The sequence below is a fragment of the Eubalaena glacialis genome, chromosome 7, assembly GCF_028564815.1.
Source record: "Eubalaena glacialis isolate mEubGla1 chromosome 7, mEubGla1.1.hap2.+ XY, whole genome shotgun sequence".
In the NCBI taxonomy this organism is placed as follows: domain Eukaryota; kingdom Metazoa; phylum Chordata; class Mammalia; order Artiodactyla; family Balaenidae; genus Eubalaena; species Eubalaena glacialis.
The window spans coordinates 75,601,222-75,621,031 of NC_083722.1; the positions used below are offsets into that span (position 1 = coordinate 75,601,222).

General features: G+C 48.7%; 2 protein-coding genes across 7 annotated transcripts in view; one reads left to right on the forward strand and one right to left on the reverse strand.

Moving 5' to 3' along the window:
• The first annotated feature begins 1,846 nt into the window (after window positions 1-1,846).
• RBM15B (RNA binding motif protein 15B) lies at window positions 1,847-9,304 on the forward strand. 4 transcript variants are annotated; one of them, XR_009701610.1, is made up of 3 exons: window positions 1,847-4,548; window positions 4,957-7,621; window positions 9,184-9,304. XR_009701610.1 is itself a non-coding variant. In XM_061196898.1 (2 exons), the coding sequence occupies exons 1-2, from the start codon at window positions 1,885-1,887 to the stop codon at window positions 5,179-5,181; spliced, it is 2,889 nt and encodes a 962-aa protein (XP_061052881.1). In that variant the 5' UTR covers window positions 1,847-1,884; the 3' UTR covers window positions 5,182-8,785. The 4 variants fall into 4 exon arrangements, 2 of the variants coding, with proteins under 2 accessions (XP_061052881.1, XP_061052882.1); XR_009701611.1 differs by lacking the exon at window positions 9,184-9,304 and having other exon boundaries at window positions 4,957-6,339; window positions 7,286-8,785; XM_061196898.1 differs by lacking the exon at window positions 9,184-9,304 and having other exon boundaries at window positions 4,957-8,785.
• Window positions 8,401-19,810, reverse strand: part of DCAF1 (DDB1 and CUL4 associated factor 1) — an 84,071-nt gene continuing 72,661 nt past the window's right edge. For all 3 annotated transcript variants that reach the window (XM_061196895.1, XM_061196896.1, XM_061196897.1), the window contains 2 exons: window positions 13,649-13,901; window positions 8,401-9,353 (listed from right to left, as the gene is read on the reverse strand). In XM_061196895.1, the coding sequence (XP_061052878.1) occupies window positions 9,295-9,353; window positions 13,649-13,901 (312 nt within the window). In that variant the 3' untranslated portion in view covers window positions 8,401-9,294. The remainder of the gene's footprint in view (window positions 9,354-13,648; window positions 13,902-19,810) is intronic.

Consider the following 19,810-nt stretch of genomic DNA (forward strand, 5'->3'; position numbering starts at 1 on the left):
CGATGAGAGGCTGCCTTTTGCCTTTGTTTACCCAAGATAAGCCAAACAGTTGAGGTTCCAAGAGCATGTCCCTGGAGTCTGGTTTTTTAGTTGCTCTCTTTGGGGTTGGTGCTGGGGAAACCCAGTTATCAGCATGAACTGTGAATCAGTGGAGACACCTCTGCTCCTCATGCCTGCAGAGACCACCTGAAGGGAAGGACTAAGAAGCAGTGCTTTCCAAGGAATTGCTCTGACTTTGGGTCACATCATTTGTGCAGTCCCTAAATTCAGTTTGCCTACGTAAAGGGCCCTCTCAGCTTGCTGTGGGGTCCACTAACGCCTGGCAGGAGCAGGCCCAGGCCCACGTTTTTCACCTCTACAGCACCATGTCTGAGAGGAAAGTGAGGTCGAGTCTCTTAGGCCAAGTGTTCCCTGTTTGGAGGAATTAGATGGGCTGTTAAGATCTGACAAGCAAAAAAGATCTGACAAGCACAAAGTATCCTGAGCCCCCCTGAACGGTGCTGAGACAATCCATGGCTGGAGCCAGAAGTCTTAGGAGATGGAGCTGTTTCAGCCTAGCATCCTAGGTCTCTGTTCCTGTGGCCTTTGTGTCCTCCAGGCCACAGTGAGCAGGGAAAACAGCCCAACTACTACTACCCTAGAGCTGATCCCCAAGATTATCTGTGAAAGGAGGCGTGGAATGTTAACAGGTGTTTCTTCTAAGACTTTCCTCTTGCACCTGCCTTCGCTGTTGCAGGAGCTCCTCCCACAGCGTTCTGGCCATGGGAGGAGGAGGGAAGAGCTGTGGTCCGCTCTTCCCCACTCCACGGTTTCTGTGGCTGAAGTTGGGTCAGATTCTGCGAAGCCTCCAGCAACTCTCCATGGAGAATGAACGCTTCCCCAAGGGGCTTGGCACCTGGGCAGGATTCCCCCTCACCTCACCACCATGGAGGTGGACAGAAGGGCACTGGCCAGGGAGAGGTAAGCGTGGCAAACTGGGTAACCGCCGGGTTTGGCATTCTCTTCGCCCTTGGCTCCATGGCCCTGCCCTTATAGCCCTCTGTGTGCTTGAATGCCCAGAGCAGAGGGTGGGGCCCTGTGGCGCCAAGGAGCCTATTCCCACTCTGGAAACCACAGGTTTGTTTCGGATTTCTGTGCCCAGGGCCCAGACAGGTCGCGCCTTCTGCATGCATAGGCATAGTCCTCATGGCCTTTCGGGGCGGGGTGGGGGGGGGGGGCGCTGTTGCAGGTGAACCTGAACGCAGGGGATGCTTGAGATATGGGGCGTGGGTCCTAGGGAGCGGCGTGTTTCGGTCCTTGGGGTTGTCCATGCTGGATCCCAGTCAGGAGATGCTGTGGCAGGGCACGGGGGTCACCCGAGCCTAGTCCTGGAGTTGGGGGGAATACCACGTAAAGAAGCCGCTGGGTCAAGGCCTGGGACACCCGCGCCGACAGAGGCTGCCACAGCCGCTGCCATCAGCGCGGGCCCCGGAGCCGGGAGCCAGAGGCCTACGTCCCGCAGCCACCTGGGCTGGCTCTTTCGAGGTCTCCAATCTTCGTGGAGCCCCGAGCCTCGTCCACGCCGGCCGCGCAGTGGCGCCAGAGCTCACAGCCTGGCCGCGCTCGCCCGCTTGCCCCGGGGTCACGTGGAATGGGGGGGGCGCAACCCGATGACGCACGCCCGGCGCAGCTCTCGCCCCGCCCACCACGGGGTCACGTGGCACGGCCGGCGCAGCTTGATAACGCGACGCCCAGGCCCTGGGCGCAGCTCCCGCCCCGCCCCTCCGCCGCGCCGAGTCCTTTTGTCCAAGATGGCGGCGCCGGGGGCGCTGCCTCCTCGGCCGCCGCCGCCGCCGCCGCTGTGAGGGGCCTGCGGGCCGCCCGCCCGCCCGCCGCGCCGGCGCCATGAAGAGGCAGAGCGAGCGAGACTCGAGCCCGAGCGGGCGCGGCTCGTCATCGTCGGCCAAGCGGCCGCGGGAGCGCGAACGGGAGGCGGAGGCGGGCGGGCGGCGGGCGGCGCACAAGGCCTCAGGCGGCGCCAAGCACCCCGTTCCAACGCGGGCCCGCGACAAACCCCGCGGTAGCGGGGGCGGCGGCGGTGGACATCGCGACGGCCGCGGCGCCGGGGACGCGAATCACCGTGCGAGCAGCGGCCGCTCCTCAGGCTCGGGCGCCGGTGGCGGGGGACGCGGTGCCAAGGCCTCGGGGGACCCGGGCGCTTCGGGCGCTTCGCCCCGCGCGTCTCCACTACCGCCACCTCCGCCGCCGCCCGGGGCCGAGCCCGCGGGTCCCGGCTCATCAGCAGCCGCACCCGAATACAAGACGCTGCTCATCAGCAGCCTGAGTCCCGCGCTGCCCGCCGAGCACCTCGAAGACCGGCTCTTCCACCAGTTCAAGCGCTTCGGCGAGATTAGTCTGCGCCTGTCGCACACGCCTGAGCTGGGCCGCGTGGCCTACGTGAACTTCCGGCACCCGCAGGACGCGCGCGAGGCCCGCCAGCACGCCCTGGCCCGCCAGCTGCTGCTCTACGATCGTCCGCTCAAGGTGGAGCCCGTGTACCTGCGCGGTGGTGGCGGCGGCGGGAGCAGCCGGCGAAGCAGCAGCAGCAGCGCGGCCGCCTCCACGCCGCCCCCGGGGCCACCCGCGCCCGCCGACCCGCTCGGCTACCTCCCGCTGCACGGCGGCTACCAGTACAAGCAGCGTTCGCTGTCCCCGGTTGCCGCCCCGCCACTGCGGGAGCCCCGCGCCCGCCACGCCGCTGCAGCCTTTGCCCTGGATGCTGCCGCCGCCGCCGCCGCCGTAGGACTATCCCGGGAGCGGGCCCTGGACTACTATGGGCTGTACGACGACCGCGGGCGACCCTATGGCTACCCGGCAGTGTGCGAGGAGGACCTGATGCCTGAGGACGACCAGCGGGCCACGCGCAACCTCTTCATCGGGAACCTGGACCACAGCGTGTCAGAGGTGGAGCTGCGACGGGCTTTCGAGAAGTACGGCATCATTGAGGAGGTGGTCATCAAGAGACCCGCCCGTGGTCAGGGCGGTGCGTATGCCTTCCTCAAATTCCAGAACCTGGACATGGCCCACAGGGCTAAGGTGGCCATGTCGGGTCGGGTGATTGGCCGCAACCCCATTAAGATAGGATATGGCAAGGCCAACCCCACTACTCGCCTCTGGGTGGGTGGCCTGGGACCTAACACCTCACTGGCGGCTCTGGCCCGGGAGTTTGACCGCTTTGGGAGCATTCGGACCATTGATCATGTCAAAGGAGATAGCTTTGCCTACATCCAGTACGAAAGCTTGGACGCAGCCCAGGCCGCCTGTGCTAAAATGAGGGGCTTTCCCTTGGGAGGTCCAGACCGCAGGCTGCGGGTGGATTTTGCCAAAGCAGAGGAGACTCGGTATCCCCAGCAGTACCAGCCCTCCCCCCTCCCTGTGCATTACGAGCTGCTCCCAGATGGATACACCAGGCACCGAAACCTGGATGCCGACCTGCGGGTGAGGGATAGGACCCCCCCACACCTCCTGTACGCAGACCGAGACCGGACCTTTTTGGAAGGGGACTGGACCAGCCCCAGTAAAAGCTCTGACCGCCGAAACAGCCTCGAGGGCTACAGCCGCTCAGTGCGCAGCCGGAGTGGTGAGCGCTGGGGAGGAGATGGGGACCGGGGCCTGCCCAAGCCCTGGGAGGACAGGCGGAAGCGCCGGAGCCTTTCCAGTGATCGTGGGAGGACAACCCACTCCCCTTATGAGGAACGGAGCAGGACCAAGGGTGCTGGGCAGCTTGTGGACCGAGGCCCTGACCGCACCCCTGAGCGCAGTCGCAAGGAAAACCACTCCAGTGAAGGGACCAAGGAATCGAGCAGCAACTCCCTCAGCAACAGCAGACACGGGGCTGAGGAGCGGAGCCACCACCACCATCACGAGGCTCCAGACTCTTCCCACGGGAAGAAGACACGGGAGAGCGAGCGCAATCATCGGACCACTGAGGCTGAGCCCAAGCCTCTTGAAGAGCCAAAACACGAGACCAAAAAGCTCAAGAATCTTTCCGAGTATGCCCAGACACTGCAGCTAGGTTGGAATGGGCTTCTAGTGTTGAAAAATAGCTGCTTCCCGACATCTATGCACATCCTAGAGGGGGACCTGGGGGTTATCAGCAGTCTCCTCAAAGACCACACTTCTGGGAGTAAGCTGACCCAGCTGAAGATTGCCCAGCGCCTTCGACTGGACCAGCCCAAGCTCGATGAGGTCACACGACGCATCAAGCAGGGGAGCCCCAATGGCTACGCAGTGCTCCTAGCCACACAGGCGACCCCCAGTGGGCCTGGCACTGAGGGGATGCCCACGGTGGAGCCAGGCCTACAGAGGCGGCTTCTCAGGAACCTGGTCTCCTACTTGAAACAGAAGCAGGCTGCAGGGGTGATCAGCCTGCCAGTGGGTGGGTCCAAGGGCAGAGACAGCACGGGCATGCTCTATGCCTTCCCTCCCTGCGACTTTTCACAGCAGTACCTCCAGTCAGCACTGAGGACATTGGGCAAGCTAGAGGAAGAACACATGGTGATAGTTATAGTAAGAGACACAGCCTAGCCTGAATCTGTCTTTTCCACAAAAGCAGTTATTTTAAGATCTGACCCCACCCCCCACCCCACCCCACCCCCACTCCAAAACTTACCCCCTTGGTTTGAATTCTCTGCTGCATTATTTCGGTTCATTTGGTAGGGGACCAAAGTCCTGTCCCCCACCAAAACTATAAATTCTTAGGTTTTGGGGTTTTTTTTTTTTTTTACAGTGATGAGAAAAATGAGAAGGGACTCCTGTCATGTTGGTTTCTAGTGTATATGAGATACTGTCTGCTGTGTTCTGTATTTTTTTATTTTTTGACTAACTGTATGGAAAGTTGTCAGTAAAGCCTTTGTCAGAGGATGGATTTTTAATCCTGTTCAGAGTCCTGGTTTAATTAAGTTTTTTTCCTCAAAGGATGGAAGACTTCCCAGCTGTATGCACACAAATGCCCTACGTCATCTTTCCACCACTGGCGTATCTCACAGTCCTCCTGCATTGGTGGCTCTCAGCCCCTCAGCTCTTTGGGCTGAATCAGGACTTTACTCACATTTGTTTTTTATGTTGGCTGCGAGCAGGTGGGTTTCATTTTGGACCCTGCCATGCCAGCTTGAGCAGAGCCCATGCACAGGAAGGGGTTGAGCCTAAGTCTGGCCAGCAGCTGTGGTAGTTTTTTGTTTTCTTGCCCTAAACAATGTGTGTGTCCATCAGTTTGAGCTGTAGCTGTTGAACAAAGCACCTAGTCTTCAGGCCTTTTTGAAAGCACGTAGACTTTAGCAGTTGTGTGGTCTTGTAGTCATGGGAGGAGCAGTGCAATATTGGGGTCTTGGTACCATGGATCCGTGAGGCCTCCTTCTCTTGTTAGCCTCCCTTCTATCCTTAATGCAGCAGCCCAGGGATACCCAGTTGGAGACAGCTGCCTCGGACTCCAAGGGACAGTGGAGGCCAAATGCTGGAATGGAGAGTGGGAGGCAGCTTTCCTTGGTTAATTCTTGAAACTTTCCCATCCCGGTGTATGTGAATTCTGGCTTTTCCTTTGATTGTTCGGAGCTGATGTGTCAATGGAGTGGGCCTCTGCCCAGTCACTAGAGCTTTGTGAGGGACACTGAATCCCTGGCCTGAAGAGTTTTTGAGGTAGTACAGTGGGTTAGGAAGATGCTCTTCTTAACTGACATAACTTTCCCAGGTACAAGTAGGCACTTAAGCCTAGGTCTCTTGCCCTGATATTGCAGAGGTGGGGACCACTGGGAGAGAGGTGCTTCTTTGGGGAAATGTCACAGTTGCTGAGGTGTTGGGCAGTGCTAGAGCTCACAGCCATTCAAGCTGAGCTGGGGAGGAATGTGGAGGGGTCAAGCTGGGAGGGAAAGATGGCTTGAAAGGAGTCTGAGTTCTGTGGCCACATATCTCTACTAAGACAGTATGGCCAGCATTGGCAGATGAAGCCAGCAGTGTTAGGGACCAGGGAGGGAAATCAGTCACACAGCAGTTGTCACCACAGAGCACAGCCAAAACACTTTTTCAGAATGTTTGTGGCAGTTTAGATGTTTCAAAAGGATCATTGTCAAGGCTGAGGGAGAACAGAAGCTCCAGTAAGGGAAATGAGCCCCCAAATGACCAGGAACTCCGGATTCTGTTGACCGTGCTGTCCTCTCTCTAGGTCTGGTCCACTACCCTGGCTGGCACGAGGCAGCGCAGGTGACAGCTGGGATGTGTTGAGAGAGACAGTTCGTGAGATGGAGGCGGGGGCTCAGTGCGGACCTCATGGACAATACATGCCTCTCCACAAGGACAGTGAAAGAGGTGACTTTTTGAGACCTTAGAGATTTAAAATAAACAGGGCAAGGAAGGTGCCTGGGGAAGTACTGCTCACTAAGCTTCAGCTGGTGCTCGTGAGAGAAAAAGCACGTTCATGACAAACACAAGAACTGTTAAATGTGTTTATTTGCCTGTTTGTACTTGAGCTTTGGCCACAACTGCCAGGTATCTGAGCAAAGCAGTGCGAGGCACAGTAGGCCACAGCTGCACCATTCCAGGCAGTTGGAACCACCAGAAGCAGGAATGGGCCTCATCTTGTTTAGAGCAGATGAGGTAGGGACGAATGCCTGGGACACAGGCCGGAGCCGCCTTGCTGTATTAAGCCCAAAACTTCTCTGGGCTGTTCCTTCATAGAGAGGGTGCTCAGGACCCAGAATACTACGCCTCCTCGTTTTCCCAGACAGAAACCTAGGAAGTCTGGCTGGAGAGGACACTTAAACCCTTGCTTTGTTCACCCTTCTTGAGGGATAGGTGCTTTCTGGCCCCAAATTGAACTACAGAGTTTTCCCGCTGTGTGACCATCCTCCTCTTCCTTGGACCCTCTTCTCAACTCCTTCCTTCCTCTCTTAAGACAGCAGCTTCTGTGACGTTTCTCAGAAAGGCCTTGGCCAGCACTAGCAAGGGTAGGTCAGGTGGTCAAGGCCCTGGTTGATTTATGATGCTGCCCCCAGAGAGAGAACTATTTAACTGCAGGCAACCTGTGCCTCCACCTGGGGTTCAGGTTCTATCTGAGGTGTGGCTTAAAGGCAAAAATCAACCTAAGGCGAAATTTGCCTCATTGGTGGTTTGCTACTATTCCGCGCGTTTCTTCCTAAGTGACTGAGATCATGTGCCCTGGCAGATAAAGAGAGCTGATGTTTCCTTAGCCTCTTAGGGCACTTCCCTAAGGGTGTGTTGTCAAGTTGAACAGGAATGTGCTTTCTTATTGCAGGTCCCCATCTCCACCCGAGAGACCTGTGGGTGTTCCCAAGAGCTGCTGGCAGAGTTCAGAGAGACTGTGGCTCTGCTGAGTTAATGACTAGAATACAATGCGTTTAGTGCTTCTTGACTTTTAACCTGTTTTCTTCTAATGCACCAGCAGTCAGACTAGTCCACTGGTTAGGTGTTAGCAGTCCATTTAAGCTGAGGCATGAAGCAACGTAAGAGCTGAGACCTCTGCTCTCTAGAGGACCAAGAGGTGCCTGTGTGTGACACAGGACCAACCACTTCAGTGTGTGTGATGAACTGTATGGTGCTCCGAAGCCCAGCAGGGCTTCACCAGCCCCTGGTGAGTTTTAGCTGTCTTGTCTTGCTTATTTACTTCACAAATTTGTCCTCTTAGCAAAGGGAGAAAAGTCTCTTTAGCTATAAATACCTATATGATAGAAACCGGGCAAACTCAAAGGAAGGAGACGAGGGTCTCCTATTAATTGTGGGTAAGAAGGGGGTGGGGTGGGGTGAGTGAAAAGGTAAAAGCACCTGGTACTTTCCCTGGTGGTAGCACAGTTTAACCATAGGCCACTTGTAGAGGCCTGTGAAGTACCCGCAAACCCAGCCTGACCAAGCCCTAGCTGCCCCTAAACTGCCAAAACTGAAGAACTGCCCAGGTCTACTGTTGTACTCCCTTCAGAAAACAGTAATGACAGTCAGTCAGTCACCCAACTACAGGGATGGCCAAAATGCTTTCACTCCCTAGCTTTGCCAGCTCATTGCTCCACAACATCCCAGAACCCCTAACGTTCCAGCTCCACCAAATCTACTCTGGAGCTGCCTTCTTGCTTCAGAACCCAGAATAGAGAGATGCATGTGGAGTGGGCAGTGCCCTGAGCACCTCCCTCTGCCCCCTGCCCAGTCCTCCTCGGGGCGAGCAGCAGACCAGGGTTAGATGCTGTGACTAAGCTGCTTTTCTCCCCAGAGTGCTTTATTTGGGCAGAACGTGTTCTCACCCCGTCCTGGGCTGCCTCTCTTGGAAGGCGTCTTTATTGCCTGGCTAGAGCCACAAGGAAAGGGACAGACCCCACTTTGGTAAAAGAGAACAGGGAAAGGCCATAAAGAAAGAAAGACAGACTTGTAGTTTATTTTGTATTTTTTTTAAATAAATACACTTTACATTAAAGAAAAAGGCCTTTGATTTGTACTTTCCACATTGGGGAGAAAGGGAAGAAAAAAAGATTTCTGAAAAACTGAATCACAAAGAAAAATAGAGGGGGTGAACTTATATCCTAAGTTCCCTCAACTCCACAAAACCAATATCCACAATGACCTTGCTGCCCCCCCCAAACCATGAAGGTGGGTGAACCTAGGCATTTATTCAGCAAACAAGCAGCACCTCCTCCCCACCTCTGGCACAAAGGAAAACAAATTAACCTGACAGCATATGAGGCAACAAAACAGGTTAAAAAATCATATATTATATTTATAATAAAATATTCTTAATCCTTATCAATTTAAGAAACCACGATTTTCCTTTTCATTTAAATACGTATGTAAAAATGCCTCTATTGTTATTTAGACATCATTTTCTTCCATAGAAAATGAACTGCAGGGACAAGAGACCTGGTGGATATAAGTTCATACCCTCAGTTATAAATGCCTTTTTTTTTTCTTTTTAAGTTTTATAAAAAACTATTTCTTGTTCTTTAAGTAAAGAACATTATACAAAGAAAATATATTGTGAAATAACCCCAGAGACGTGTTGTTTTTTTTTCCCTTGAGGAAAGATATGTCCATCCTAGGAGAACGGGGAAGCAGAATAGGGCCTAACCCCTGTTGTCTTTTTTTTTTGTGGTTATTGTTTTTAGAAGGACTCAGATTCCAGTGAGACTCTAAATCATAATCCTCTGAATGCAGGGCATGCAGTTCCTTAAAAGAGCCCTGGGAGAAAGGGAAGGGAAGATGTTCTGAATTCATTTGACTCAGTTTCTCGCCTGCCAAGAATCTCTTCCACGTGGTGATGGCTCCTCACTCATTTAGAGATAAGATGATGTCATCTTCCAAATCAGAGTTGTCAGAGCTGTCGGCTGAAAGGTAAGGAAAGGGAGAAACTAGATTACGCACTAGGCTTGTAGGAAGCTTTCAGGGAGAAAGCACCTGCATACACATAAATTTATGCCTGAGCAAGGTTAATTACCAGTTTCCAAAAAGAAGAAAACATGTCAATTAACTCCTCGGAGCTGGCTCTGGAAAATATACTGTTTTGGCAATGATGGTTACTCCTGGGACCTCTTGCTTGCTTACCTTTCAAAGGACCTGGACGTGGTACCCTCTTGCTTCCTAGAGGTTTTTCCTCCTGCCTGAAAGGCCCTAAAGGGACCAGGCAAGCCCCCTCTGAAGCTTTCGCCCATGGTGCTTTGAGTGGCTGCAAAGGGGCAGGGCTGATAGGAGCAGTGAGTGAGCCCGTGTAGTCCTTTGGCCTCTGGAGTCCCTCCGGTGGGCACAGGCCTGCCTAACCCCCAGGACCACTAAAAAGGCAGGCTGAGCCCAAGCAAGGATGAGATTTCTCTTAAACTCGTCAGCCACTCTTTTCTCAGAAGACCTCATAAAGGCAGAGGTAGTCAACCTGGGATTCATTCCTCTGAAACTTCTAAATATAATCTGCAGGGAACAAATTCCCAGAAAGATACAAGCCAGAGCTTGCAGCAATACCAGAAAAACTGGGCTGGAGGCCAGCAGGGAGTAGCTATGGCACCCTGGAAGGTGGCACTGTGTCTGACCCTCTGCTTGACCATCCGCCTTCCAGGCAGTGAACAGACCACATGAACACCTCTGGAAGGATCCATTAAGAGGTGAAGCTAGGTGGTAACAGAAAGAACCCTCAAAGTGAGGTAGATGGCACCTGTCTGAATGATAGAAATCGGAGAGAAACATAGTACCTAGCTCTAGTATTTGCTGAGTGAAGGTAAAGGAAAAATTCTAGTGCCCATTTTGATCACTCTCAGCTTAGGAAGCTGTGAAACAATTTTAACAAGGTCCCCAGGGAAATGGGCCAGCAGGTCCTGAGCTGGAGTCCTGAAAATGCCCATAGGCCCTGGGGTTCCCATGAGGAGAGGGACAGCCACTGGTTCCAAAGAATCCCTCATCAGCCCTTTCCCAGGTACCTGAGAGACTCCAATCGGGGAAAGCTGACGAAGAACTACATGTTCCCAAACCTTCCATTCACTACAATCTCCTTTAGGAAGAAAACTGAAGTGGATAAAGTAAAACCAAGAAAAGCATGGCCGTGATAAAACGAAGTCCTGAAGGTAAGCAAAAGTGATGGCTGGAAAAACCAGTGTTCCTGGGTCTAACGGCTTGACTTTATTGGTGAGGAGTGGGGAAAACAAGATGGAGATCAAACTAATACCTGACACCGCTAAACCACAAACGAAGCCTCATCAGCTTCCTTGCTGAAAGAACTCCAGGAGGAAGTGAGCAGGGAAGGGGGTGACTCGAGCACAGCACTGTGTCCAGGGCCCATGGCAGACCGTAAAGAATCCCCTCGTGCTCATGCGATCTATGAACCAACAATGCCAGACCCACCTGCCTGAGACCTATTCTAACCATCAGCTGTAGAGCTACTAAGAATTAAGAATCTTAACAACTCTGCATCACATCTAAGGACTGTAAATGCAGCTGGAGGAGGATAACACAATCTTCCATAAGCAAATAATTGTCAGGCACAGGGTTTAACAGAAAACTTTCAGGGGTCAGGCAGTGATTCCCCTCCTGGTGGTCAGGTGGCAGGACTCCCTTCTCTACCTTCCTTAGCCTTTTCTCATTCTCCAAATGTTGAAGAGACCCAAACTCAGACCCTGGTGGGGACCTCTCCCTCTGAAAGGCCCTGGAAGCAAAGGCAGTGTTAGTCCCTACCATGTTTATTTAACCTGTTGCTCTACAACATACAGGCTTTTGGGGGGGGGTCAGAACTGACTGGAACAGAGAAACAAAGACCTCAGAGTCAAGGTGTTTCTCTTCCTAGGGCTGGGGTTCTGTATATGAAATCAATCATTGGATCTCTGGGATCTGGGGCCTATGCAATGTTACATGGGGGGCATGTGGGTGTGGGTTTTCTATAGTCACAGCGGCTTTCATCATATCCTAAAAGGGCTCCATAAGCCCCAAAAGGTTAAGAGCTAATACACCAGATGATTAGTGTAAGGCAAAATATCAGCAAACCAAGGATACAGAGGGTGCTCCCTGTGTCTGCTCTGTTTCGAGCCGCTATCAATCAGTCTCTGTAAAACAGAGAAAGAGCAATAGAGTACACACGCTGCACATGCCACCACCTCAATTCTAGAGCCCAAACTGACATGTCCTCAACTTGTCATCTGTAATGGCATTTTCACATCATAAATATTCCCACCAAGTTAAAAGTAACATTCTCTGATAGAATTAGGGTTTTCCAGATTACCTCTTGGGCTTAAAAGAATGAATTTCCTAGAATAAACAGTAAAAGGCTAAAGGAAGCAGTAATTTTACAGGCCAAATACAAAATTAATTTATATTCAAACTGAGAATGGAAAAATTAGTGATACTCTTAGGTCGGGGGTACCAGCTGCTCCCCTAACCTACCTTATATTACTTATAATTGAAGGGAAACAGAACTTGTGCCCACGTGTCACAGGTGACAAAGAAGTTAGTAAAACCTTCCTTTTTATTCCCATCAATATTGTCATGTTTCCCTTGCCCCTGAGTCCCTCTTACCTGGCTCTCTGACCATCGCTAGGGACAAAGGAAGTCCTCCTTCAATGAATCATCTCAACCTCCAAGTACGAAAAAATGAAGTTGGCAAACAGCAGATGGGCAGATACAAGGCAATCCCTCCCACCCCACAGAGCTTCCTCAAAATGCAACTTTGGCAAGAGGACTTAACGTAAGAAAGACAGTCTCCCCTAAGCCAACTGCCTTCAATCTTGAGCTCTAGAAGCATGTATAAGATTTATCCCAAAGAAAATGGATTTAGGTCACTGTGGAACAGGAGAGTCTTATACATATATGCTTAAATATATATACTGCCACCCACCCTCTCCTCTCCTACCATACATACACACTCCCTCCCTCCCCCTGCCCCCACCACCAAACACCAATGACTGTAAAAACCAGGCATCTACTCTGAAGAGGCTTGGAGTTTGTTGAGCTTAGGCCAATACAATAACATTTTCTGTAATGATGTAAATGTTCTATATCTGTGCTGTTCAATATGGTAGCCACATGTGGCTACTGAGCACTTGAAATGTGGACATGAAAATGAGGGACTGTATTTTAAATTTAATTAAAATTCTAATGGCCACAGGTGGTTACTGGCTACCATATTAGGCATAATACCTACCTTGGCTGTGAGAATGCTGGCCAGGTTAGCTACATGAAAAATGACTGGATATCACAGTGATTACTCCCCAGTCAGGCAGGGCAGCACTAGGAAGAACCAGGACCACAGCAAGCATGAGTCTGTCAACAGTGACACACGTCACAGTGATGCTGCCAAATATGTCCTCTTAAAACATGCAGAGTATAGCAGCAGAGCTCACAGACTCTTAGAACGATTAGGTGATTTACTCAGGGTCCATTAGTATAGGCAGGGGACAACTTGACTTCAGAAACCTGTTCTAATGGAAAGGTACTGGAAAAACTGGAGCTTGTTCTTCAAAACTTGGAATAAGAAAGAGGGGTGGGGAGGAACAAAACAGAAGCCAAAGAGAAACATCTGTCCCCTGGCCTTTAAGAGGGATTAAGCAAAAGCAGACAGGAAGGGGCTGCAACCCACAAGAGGGCTTTTATTTCTTTACAACTTTAGAAAAGAGCAGGTACAGCACCCCCATGAGCAGCTGCATCTGATGATACCAGCTCTGCCTCTTGGGAGAACTACACTTTTGCCGTCCAGTCTAAGGCTAATCCTCTGAAGCAGGGGTCGACAAACTACAACCCATGGGCCAAACCAAGACCACCAGCTATTTTTGTAAATAAAGTTTTATTAGAACACAGCCACATCATTAATTTATGTCTTGTCTCTGGCTGCTCTCACACTACAACAGCAAAGCTGAGTAGCTGCAAAAGAGACCATTCGGCCCACAAAGCCAAAATTATTTACTGTCCTGCCTTTGTAGAAGTCTGCCAACCCCTGTTTTAAAGAGATAATAGCCATTTGGTTACAGAGTCGTCATGACAGGAGCACTGAGGATGAGAGATGTGAAACTGCTTTTCCTCAAGGGCCCAGGTGGTGACTCTACTTATGGGGCACAGAGCCCTGGTGTGGCTTGCCCTCTGGGCTGGGCTGGCACAGGGAAGGGCCCTTTCCCTAGGTACCCAAGCTCAGCCTCGTGGTCAGCCCTAGACTTACTGTCCCCCAGGATCAGTTCCACTTCCTCATCTGCATCAGAGTCTTCATCTTCTCCGTCCTCTCCCTCCTCTAGCAGGTTTGCTAGCTCCTCATCAGAGGGAGAAAAGTCATTGTCCCCATCCTCCCCTGCGTTCTCATTGTTGTCATCCTCCTCCAACTCCGCCTCCAGCAACTGGTCAGTGTCAAGCTCATCTAAATCATCAGTGTCGTCATCATCTTCATCATCATCTTCTTCCTCCTGTTCTTCCTCTTCCTGGTAAGAGAGCATGAGGTCCATTAGGACAAACACAGAGACCCAGCCCATGTGGACCACATGGGGAGTCTCTCTCCTCCTTCCCAAAGGACAGAGGAGGTAACAGTCAATAGAGAGCATGGTAATCTAGGTTAGCACACACTTCATGGGCCAGCTTGACTCGTCAGTGAAGGCTGAGACAGGCACATACATGTCCCCCAAGACACTCAAGCACTCCTCAGACAAGGACTACTGGTCACTCCACAAAGGCATTACTGGTCACACAGCCCTTATCCAAGGAAATGGACAACACACTTCACAGAGGTCTCTGCCATCAACATTCTATGTTTCTAACTAATAGTAAACCCAAAGGGGCTCCTCTCTCTATCCTGTATCAACCAAACCAAATGAAATCACTTGAGGCACTGGAACTAAAGCTTCTACCTGGAATCTAAAAAGCAGTGCTTTAATAAAACAGGAAGAACACAGCTGCTGAGTCACCAGCTCCTAAGCCCTTCAAATTCTTGTCCTTGATCTTATTTATAACCATGGATGTGGGTCAGCACCTCTGACAATGCTATCACAAGCATCCAATGATCTGAATGTCCAACAAAATAGACTTTTACCACTAAGAGATACTTGCATTTTCTGTTTCAAGCCACACACACACCAAAAAAGTATGCTAGAGAAATTGTCCAGCCTTCCATTCCCTCCAAACTGTTTCCCTTCAAGCAAGAGAGGACACAAAGACACCTTTTTGCTTTCCTAAGGACGACCGGTGTTCCCAAGTTAAAGTGACCAACATTCAGTCACTAATCGTTCTGCTCAAACATCAACTGTCAGCACTGCCAGTAGCAAAAGGATTCTAATTCCTGCAATAATAAAATATAAAATTCATTTAACACACCGGCCTAATGAAAGTCAAGACAGAACAAGCCCTACATAAGCAGAAAAAATACTTTAAAAACATTTTGGAAGTGCTTTAAAAAAAAAAAAAAAAAGGGACTTCCCCAGTGGAACAGTGGTTAAGAATCCGCCTGCCAATGCAGGGAACACAGGTTCGATCCCTGGTCCAAGAAGATCCCACATGCCGCGGAGCAACTCATGCACCACAACTACTGAGCTTGCGAGCCACAACTACTGAAGCCTGCGTGCCTAGAGCCCGTGCTCCGCAACAACAGAAGCCACCACAATGAGAAGCCCGCGCACTGCAATGAAGAGTTAGCCCCCGCTCACCACAACCAGCGAAAGCCTTTGCACAGCAACGAAGACCCAACACAGCCAAAAAAAAAAAAAGTGCTGCCGCATGCTAATCACTTAAAAACCAAACACTGCTTATCCAGCCACTAGTGTTCATCAGCTGTAAAGTAAACTAGGCTCATATTCAGCAGGGTAGCTCTGCTTTATGAACTTTTGATAATTTTGGAACCACCATTTAGAGGCTTTTTGATTTGCTGTTTGACCCACTGATTTAGACTTTTCAACAATTTCTGGCAAATACATGGGAAAAACTGGCCCCTTTAAATACCCAGTATTCCTAATGCCTGTACAAGTATGTGTCCACACCAGAGTTTGTGTGTGCACGTGTGTGTGAACGTACCCCCATGATAACCTGAGACCACTGTTCCACAGCCTGGCCACACATGACCTCCACGTGGACAGCTACTAAGCATCTGCCCACTGGAAAGGAAGTGAGAATGCCTGGAGGCAGTAACAATAAACTGACGCACAGACTAGCTTCTGGCCCTACAAATACATCAGCTCATACAAATAACTGGGAAAGGAGAGAGGAATCAAAATTCAGGGAAATAATTCAAAGTATTTACCAGATTACAACTTTTGCCTCTTTTTTCCACACACGTTTTCAGGGATTTGACCAAAATTAGTTCTAATTAATAAAGTTCCCTCAGTTAAAAACAAGCACATTAAAAAGAGTATCCAGGGCCCTGTGTTTCTTAAGCCTCTGTGGAATAGAATAATTACATGAAGATAGTGTTAATTATTTTTATTTTTGATTCTGAAGTTAATTTAGTACACAGTTATTGATAGATACACTCATCATTGTTTTCGGAGTATGGGATAGGAGAAAATGCCCAGGCTTTGGGATCCAACAAGCCTGGGTTAGAATCCTGGCTCTGCCAATTATATGTTGTATGAACTTGGGCAATTTACATAAATTTTCAATGTCTCAGGATAGAATAACTTTTAAAGGCCCACAGTTGAGTGAGTATGTAAAAGGCTAAACTGTTCAAACAGGCATCTGTTAGCCAGCAAATTTAAGGAAGATCGTTCTTCATTTCTAAAAACATCAAAACTTAGCTGATCCAGGAGAACTAAGAAAAAGCTCCAAAGTCAAGAGCAATCCTAGAAAATAGGTCAACCAGGGTCTAAGGTTTGAACTACAGATACCATTCCAAATTCTTCCAGAAGCCTACAAACCCAGCTTTTACTTAATCTTGTAGCAGAAGAAATAATTTATATTTATTCATCCCAGAAGGCCATGATGACATATGTGACCACAACAGGAGAAGGGAAATGAATAGGAAGGGGAGACCTACCTGAATCTCAAACACATCACTTCATCATTTATACTCTGGATTTAATGACCAGTGGTTTAACATGTATTTTGTTACACATGGATATGGCCATAAACTCACTTTCTAAATTTTAAATCTGAAACGTGGAGCATGAAACAGAACAGAGGCTCACAAGATCTATCCAAAGTGCTGTGGTAGAATCTAATTCTGTGGTTGAACCCAAAAGAGAGTCTAGGAAGCAATTTTAAGAGCATTCTTGCAGGTTTAAGTACCTGGTTGGTAACATGAGGCACTCTCCTTCATATCTAGAGAATAAAGCTTCCACTAATGAGTGGTCAAAAAAGTGGTCCAAAAAACCAAAAATTATTACTTAATGAAAAAAGCAAATCTTGCTTGAATCCCGATTCAACTCCAGCAACATTTAGATAATGTTTTGGATCCAGGAATATTGATTTTTTAAAATTCTCTAAGACCTCTCTTTTAGGGCTTAGAAACAGGAATTCAGGGCCAGGCTGTTTTAAACTACTGATAAATTCTACAGAAAAAATTCTAGAACTCTTCCCTTCTTGGTTCCATCTTAAGACAATTTCATGGTTACCCGAAGGCCCAAACCCCTGCAGATACATCAACCCACTCCTCTCCTGTACAGAGAACAGGTCAACTGGCATAAGCTCCCTCAGCTGCCCTCTGGTCCCCTCACCACATCTAAACCTGACTTCAACCATAGTCTGAGGAAGAAGAAAGCCTTCCACTTCCGCTCTGGACCTCAGTCCCCCCCCAGTCCTCATTACCACGCTGCACCTTTCTCATGCCCACTCCACTCACAACCACCCTCACACTTGGCTCCACTAGCTTTCTTTCCCCCAAACCTAACAACTTCTCAATCTACACAGGCTTTAAACTCCTTCCATCTATAAACTTTTGAAAAATGGTAACCTGAACCCTACTCCTGACCTCCAGGTCCTCAGCCACCACGTGCTCACTCATCCACTCACTCTGTCTTCTATTCCTCTAACACTTGACAGTCCAGCTTCTGCCCACAGCACTCCACAGTGTAGCAGGTAATGGTATGTGCTCTGGAGCCAGGCTGCCTCACAGGATCCGAACTCTGCTGACACTATGTTTACTTAGCCTCATAGGGTTGTTGATAGGATTTAATGGGGGAAAAAATGTGTATGCATGTATGTATATAATCTCTTTGCAAAGTGCCTGGCATATACTAAGTGGTCAGTTAGTCTGTTGCTCTCATTATAATAACTGGAAGCTTCCTAAAGGAATATGAAGGCCTGAATGGCTAACCACGGGGCTTCTCTACAATGACTGACACTAACCAATACTGGCTTCCACACTGGGCTGCTGATCTTTACCAGATCCCTTCCAGATCTCCTAGGCATAAAGGTTCCTACAACTTAAAATTTATTTCTGCCTTTACATTTCCTCTCATTCATAAATCCTGAACTCACATTAGATAGCTCTACCCATCTGTACCACAGAAACTTCTAAAACAACTCAAAGTACCCCCTAAACCTGGCACCTTTCCCACACCTCTCCCAGTTACCAGATGAAATCTCAAACATCTTTCACTTCTCCCACTTTCACGGCTTCACACCCAGTTAACTAATGTCACTCACAGATCTGGGGTGCCCAGCACTCCCTCTCATTCCACTCACCTACTGCATTCTCCCTCCTCCTGTCTACCTCCAGTCTCTCCAACTCTCTATGGTCTTATCCCTTCCCAGATCAAAAAACCCAGGCACTCCATAATGCTGCCCACATTACAGAAGTACAACAGAAGCAATGATTACTAAACAACCATTTAATGCCAACTTCTCTAAATCTTAATTTCTTGTTAAATGAGAGGATTTAATTACATCAGTGGTTCCTACTCAGGTATGGCCATCAGAATGTGTATTTTGGAGCACTGGGAAAGTTCTCCAAAATACACATGCCTAAACCCCACCCAGGGTCCAGGCTGACAGAACCAATCTTTACAAATTAAGCTCCAACAGGAGGATTTTGGAAAGGTGCCCCAGGAATTGTGGAGTGCACCGTTATGAAGAACCACTGTACAAGATGACCTCTGGTTCTAAAGTTCTACTCTTCTGTAATAATGTACCCTATCCAAAGACTCCCAATGACAGAACCAAAAAGGTGAATACAGGCATCCCTTGTTTTATTGCAATTATACTTTGCAGATACTGCAGGGATTTTTTGTTTTTGTTTTTGTTTTACAAATTGAAGGTTTGAAGCAACCCTGCATCGAGCAAATCTATCAGCACTATTTTTCCAACAGCATTTGCTCACTTCATGTCTCACGTCACATTTTCTAATTCTCAGAATTTCAAACTTTTTCATTATTATTATATTTGTTATGGTGATCTGTGATCAGTGATCTTTGATGTTACTATTACGACTCCCTGAAGGCTCAGATGATGGTTAGCATTTTTGGCAATAAAGCATATTTTAATTAAGGTATGTACACCTAATAAACTACAGTACAGTGTAAACATAACTTTTATATGCACTGGGAAACCAAAAAAATTCATGTGACTCGCTATATTGTAACATTCGCTTTAATGCAGTAGTATGGAACTGAACCCACAATATCTCCAAGGTATTCCTGCATAGGTATTACCAGTGACCTTCCCTCCTCCTATCAAACTGTCTTGCTCTCTAGGACTTAATTTGACTTTCTTTTAACTAGTGCACCATTTGTTTCTAGACCATTCAAAATTCTTCTTGAATACATGTCTATTTTTTCAAGAGAAACAGCTTTTAGCTTACACTGCCTTCAAAAATATAACCGATCTCTTAGAAAAAAACCAAACCTCTCGTCATACTTTAAAAACAGTTAATCTAAAAACTAGCTTTTTTTAAAATGCAATTAAAACCTGAGCCTACTGTCTTGACATTTCAATGTCATATTTGCAAAATTTAAACTCTTGCTTCTCCTTCTGACACTTGTTCCTGTTGTTAACTATCCTTAAAAGCTATAGATTCATTTCAGGGTCATAAACACTTGTGCTTTTCTCTCCTCATCAGCAGAATCTAATTCACATATATTTTAAATTTCTTAGTTGGGAAAAAAAGGTTTTTCAGGAATCAATGACCAAGCTTACAGCAGGTGCGTAATCAGTAAAGACTCTTACCATCCGCTTCTAGGCAGTGGAGAACACACAGGAAGCACAGCACACAGTGTGTCCCAGATTCCAAAATGGAGTGGAGAAAAGAAAGATTATTCCCTTGTTTTGTTTTTGTTTTTAAAAGAAATTTAAGATTAACTATAGTTAGTTGAAATGTATTGGCTTTCCAAAATCTAAGAACAATGATCAATTACTAATCTTTGGTTTTATAATTTTCCCAAAAGCTAACATCAAAGTTGACTGAATTTTT

What these genes read in the sequence shown, in the direction of transcription:
- RBM15B (XM_061196898.1), top strand. Translation starts at nt 1,885, where the DNA reads ATGAAGAGGCAGAGCGAGCGAGACTCGAGCCCGAGCGGGCGCGGCTCG. An exon ending in AACACATGGTGATAGTTATA is followed by an intron (nt 4,549 to 4,956) that starts GTAAGAGACACA and finishes TTTTCCTCAAAG; the next exon opens with GATGGAAGACTTCCCAGCTG.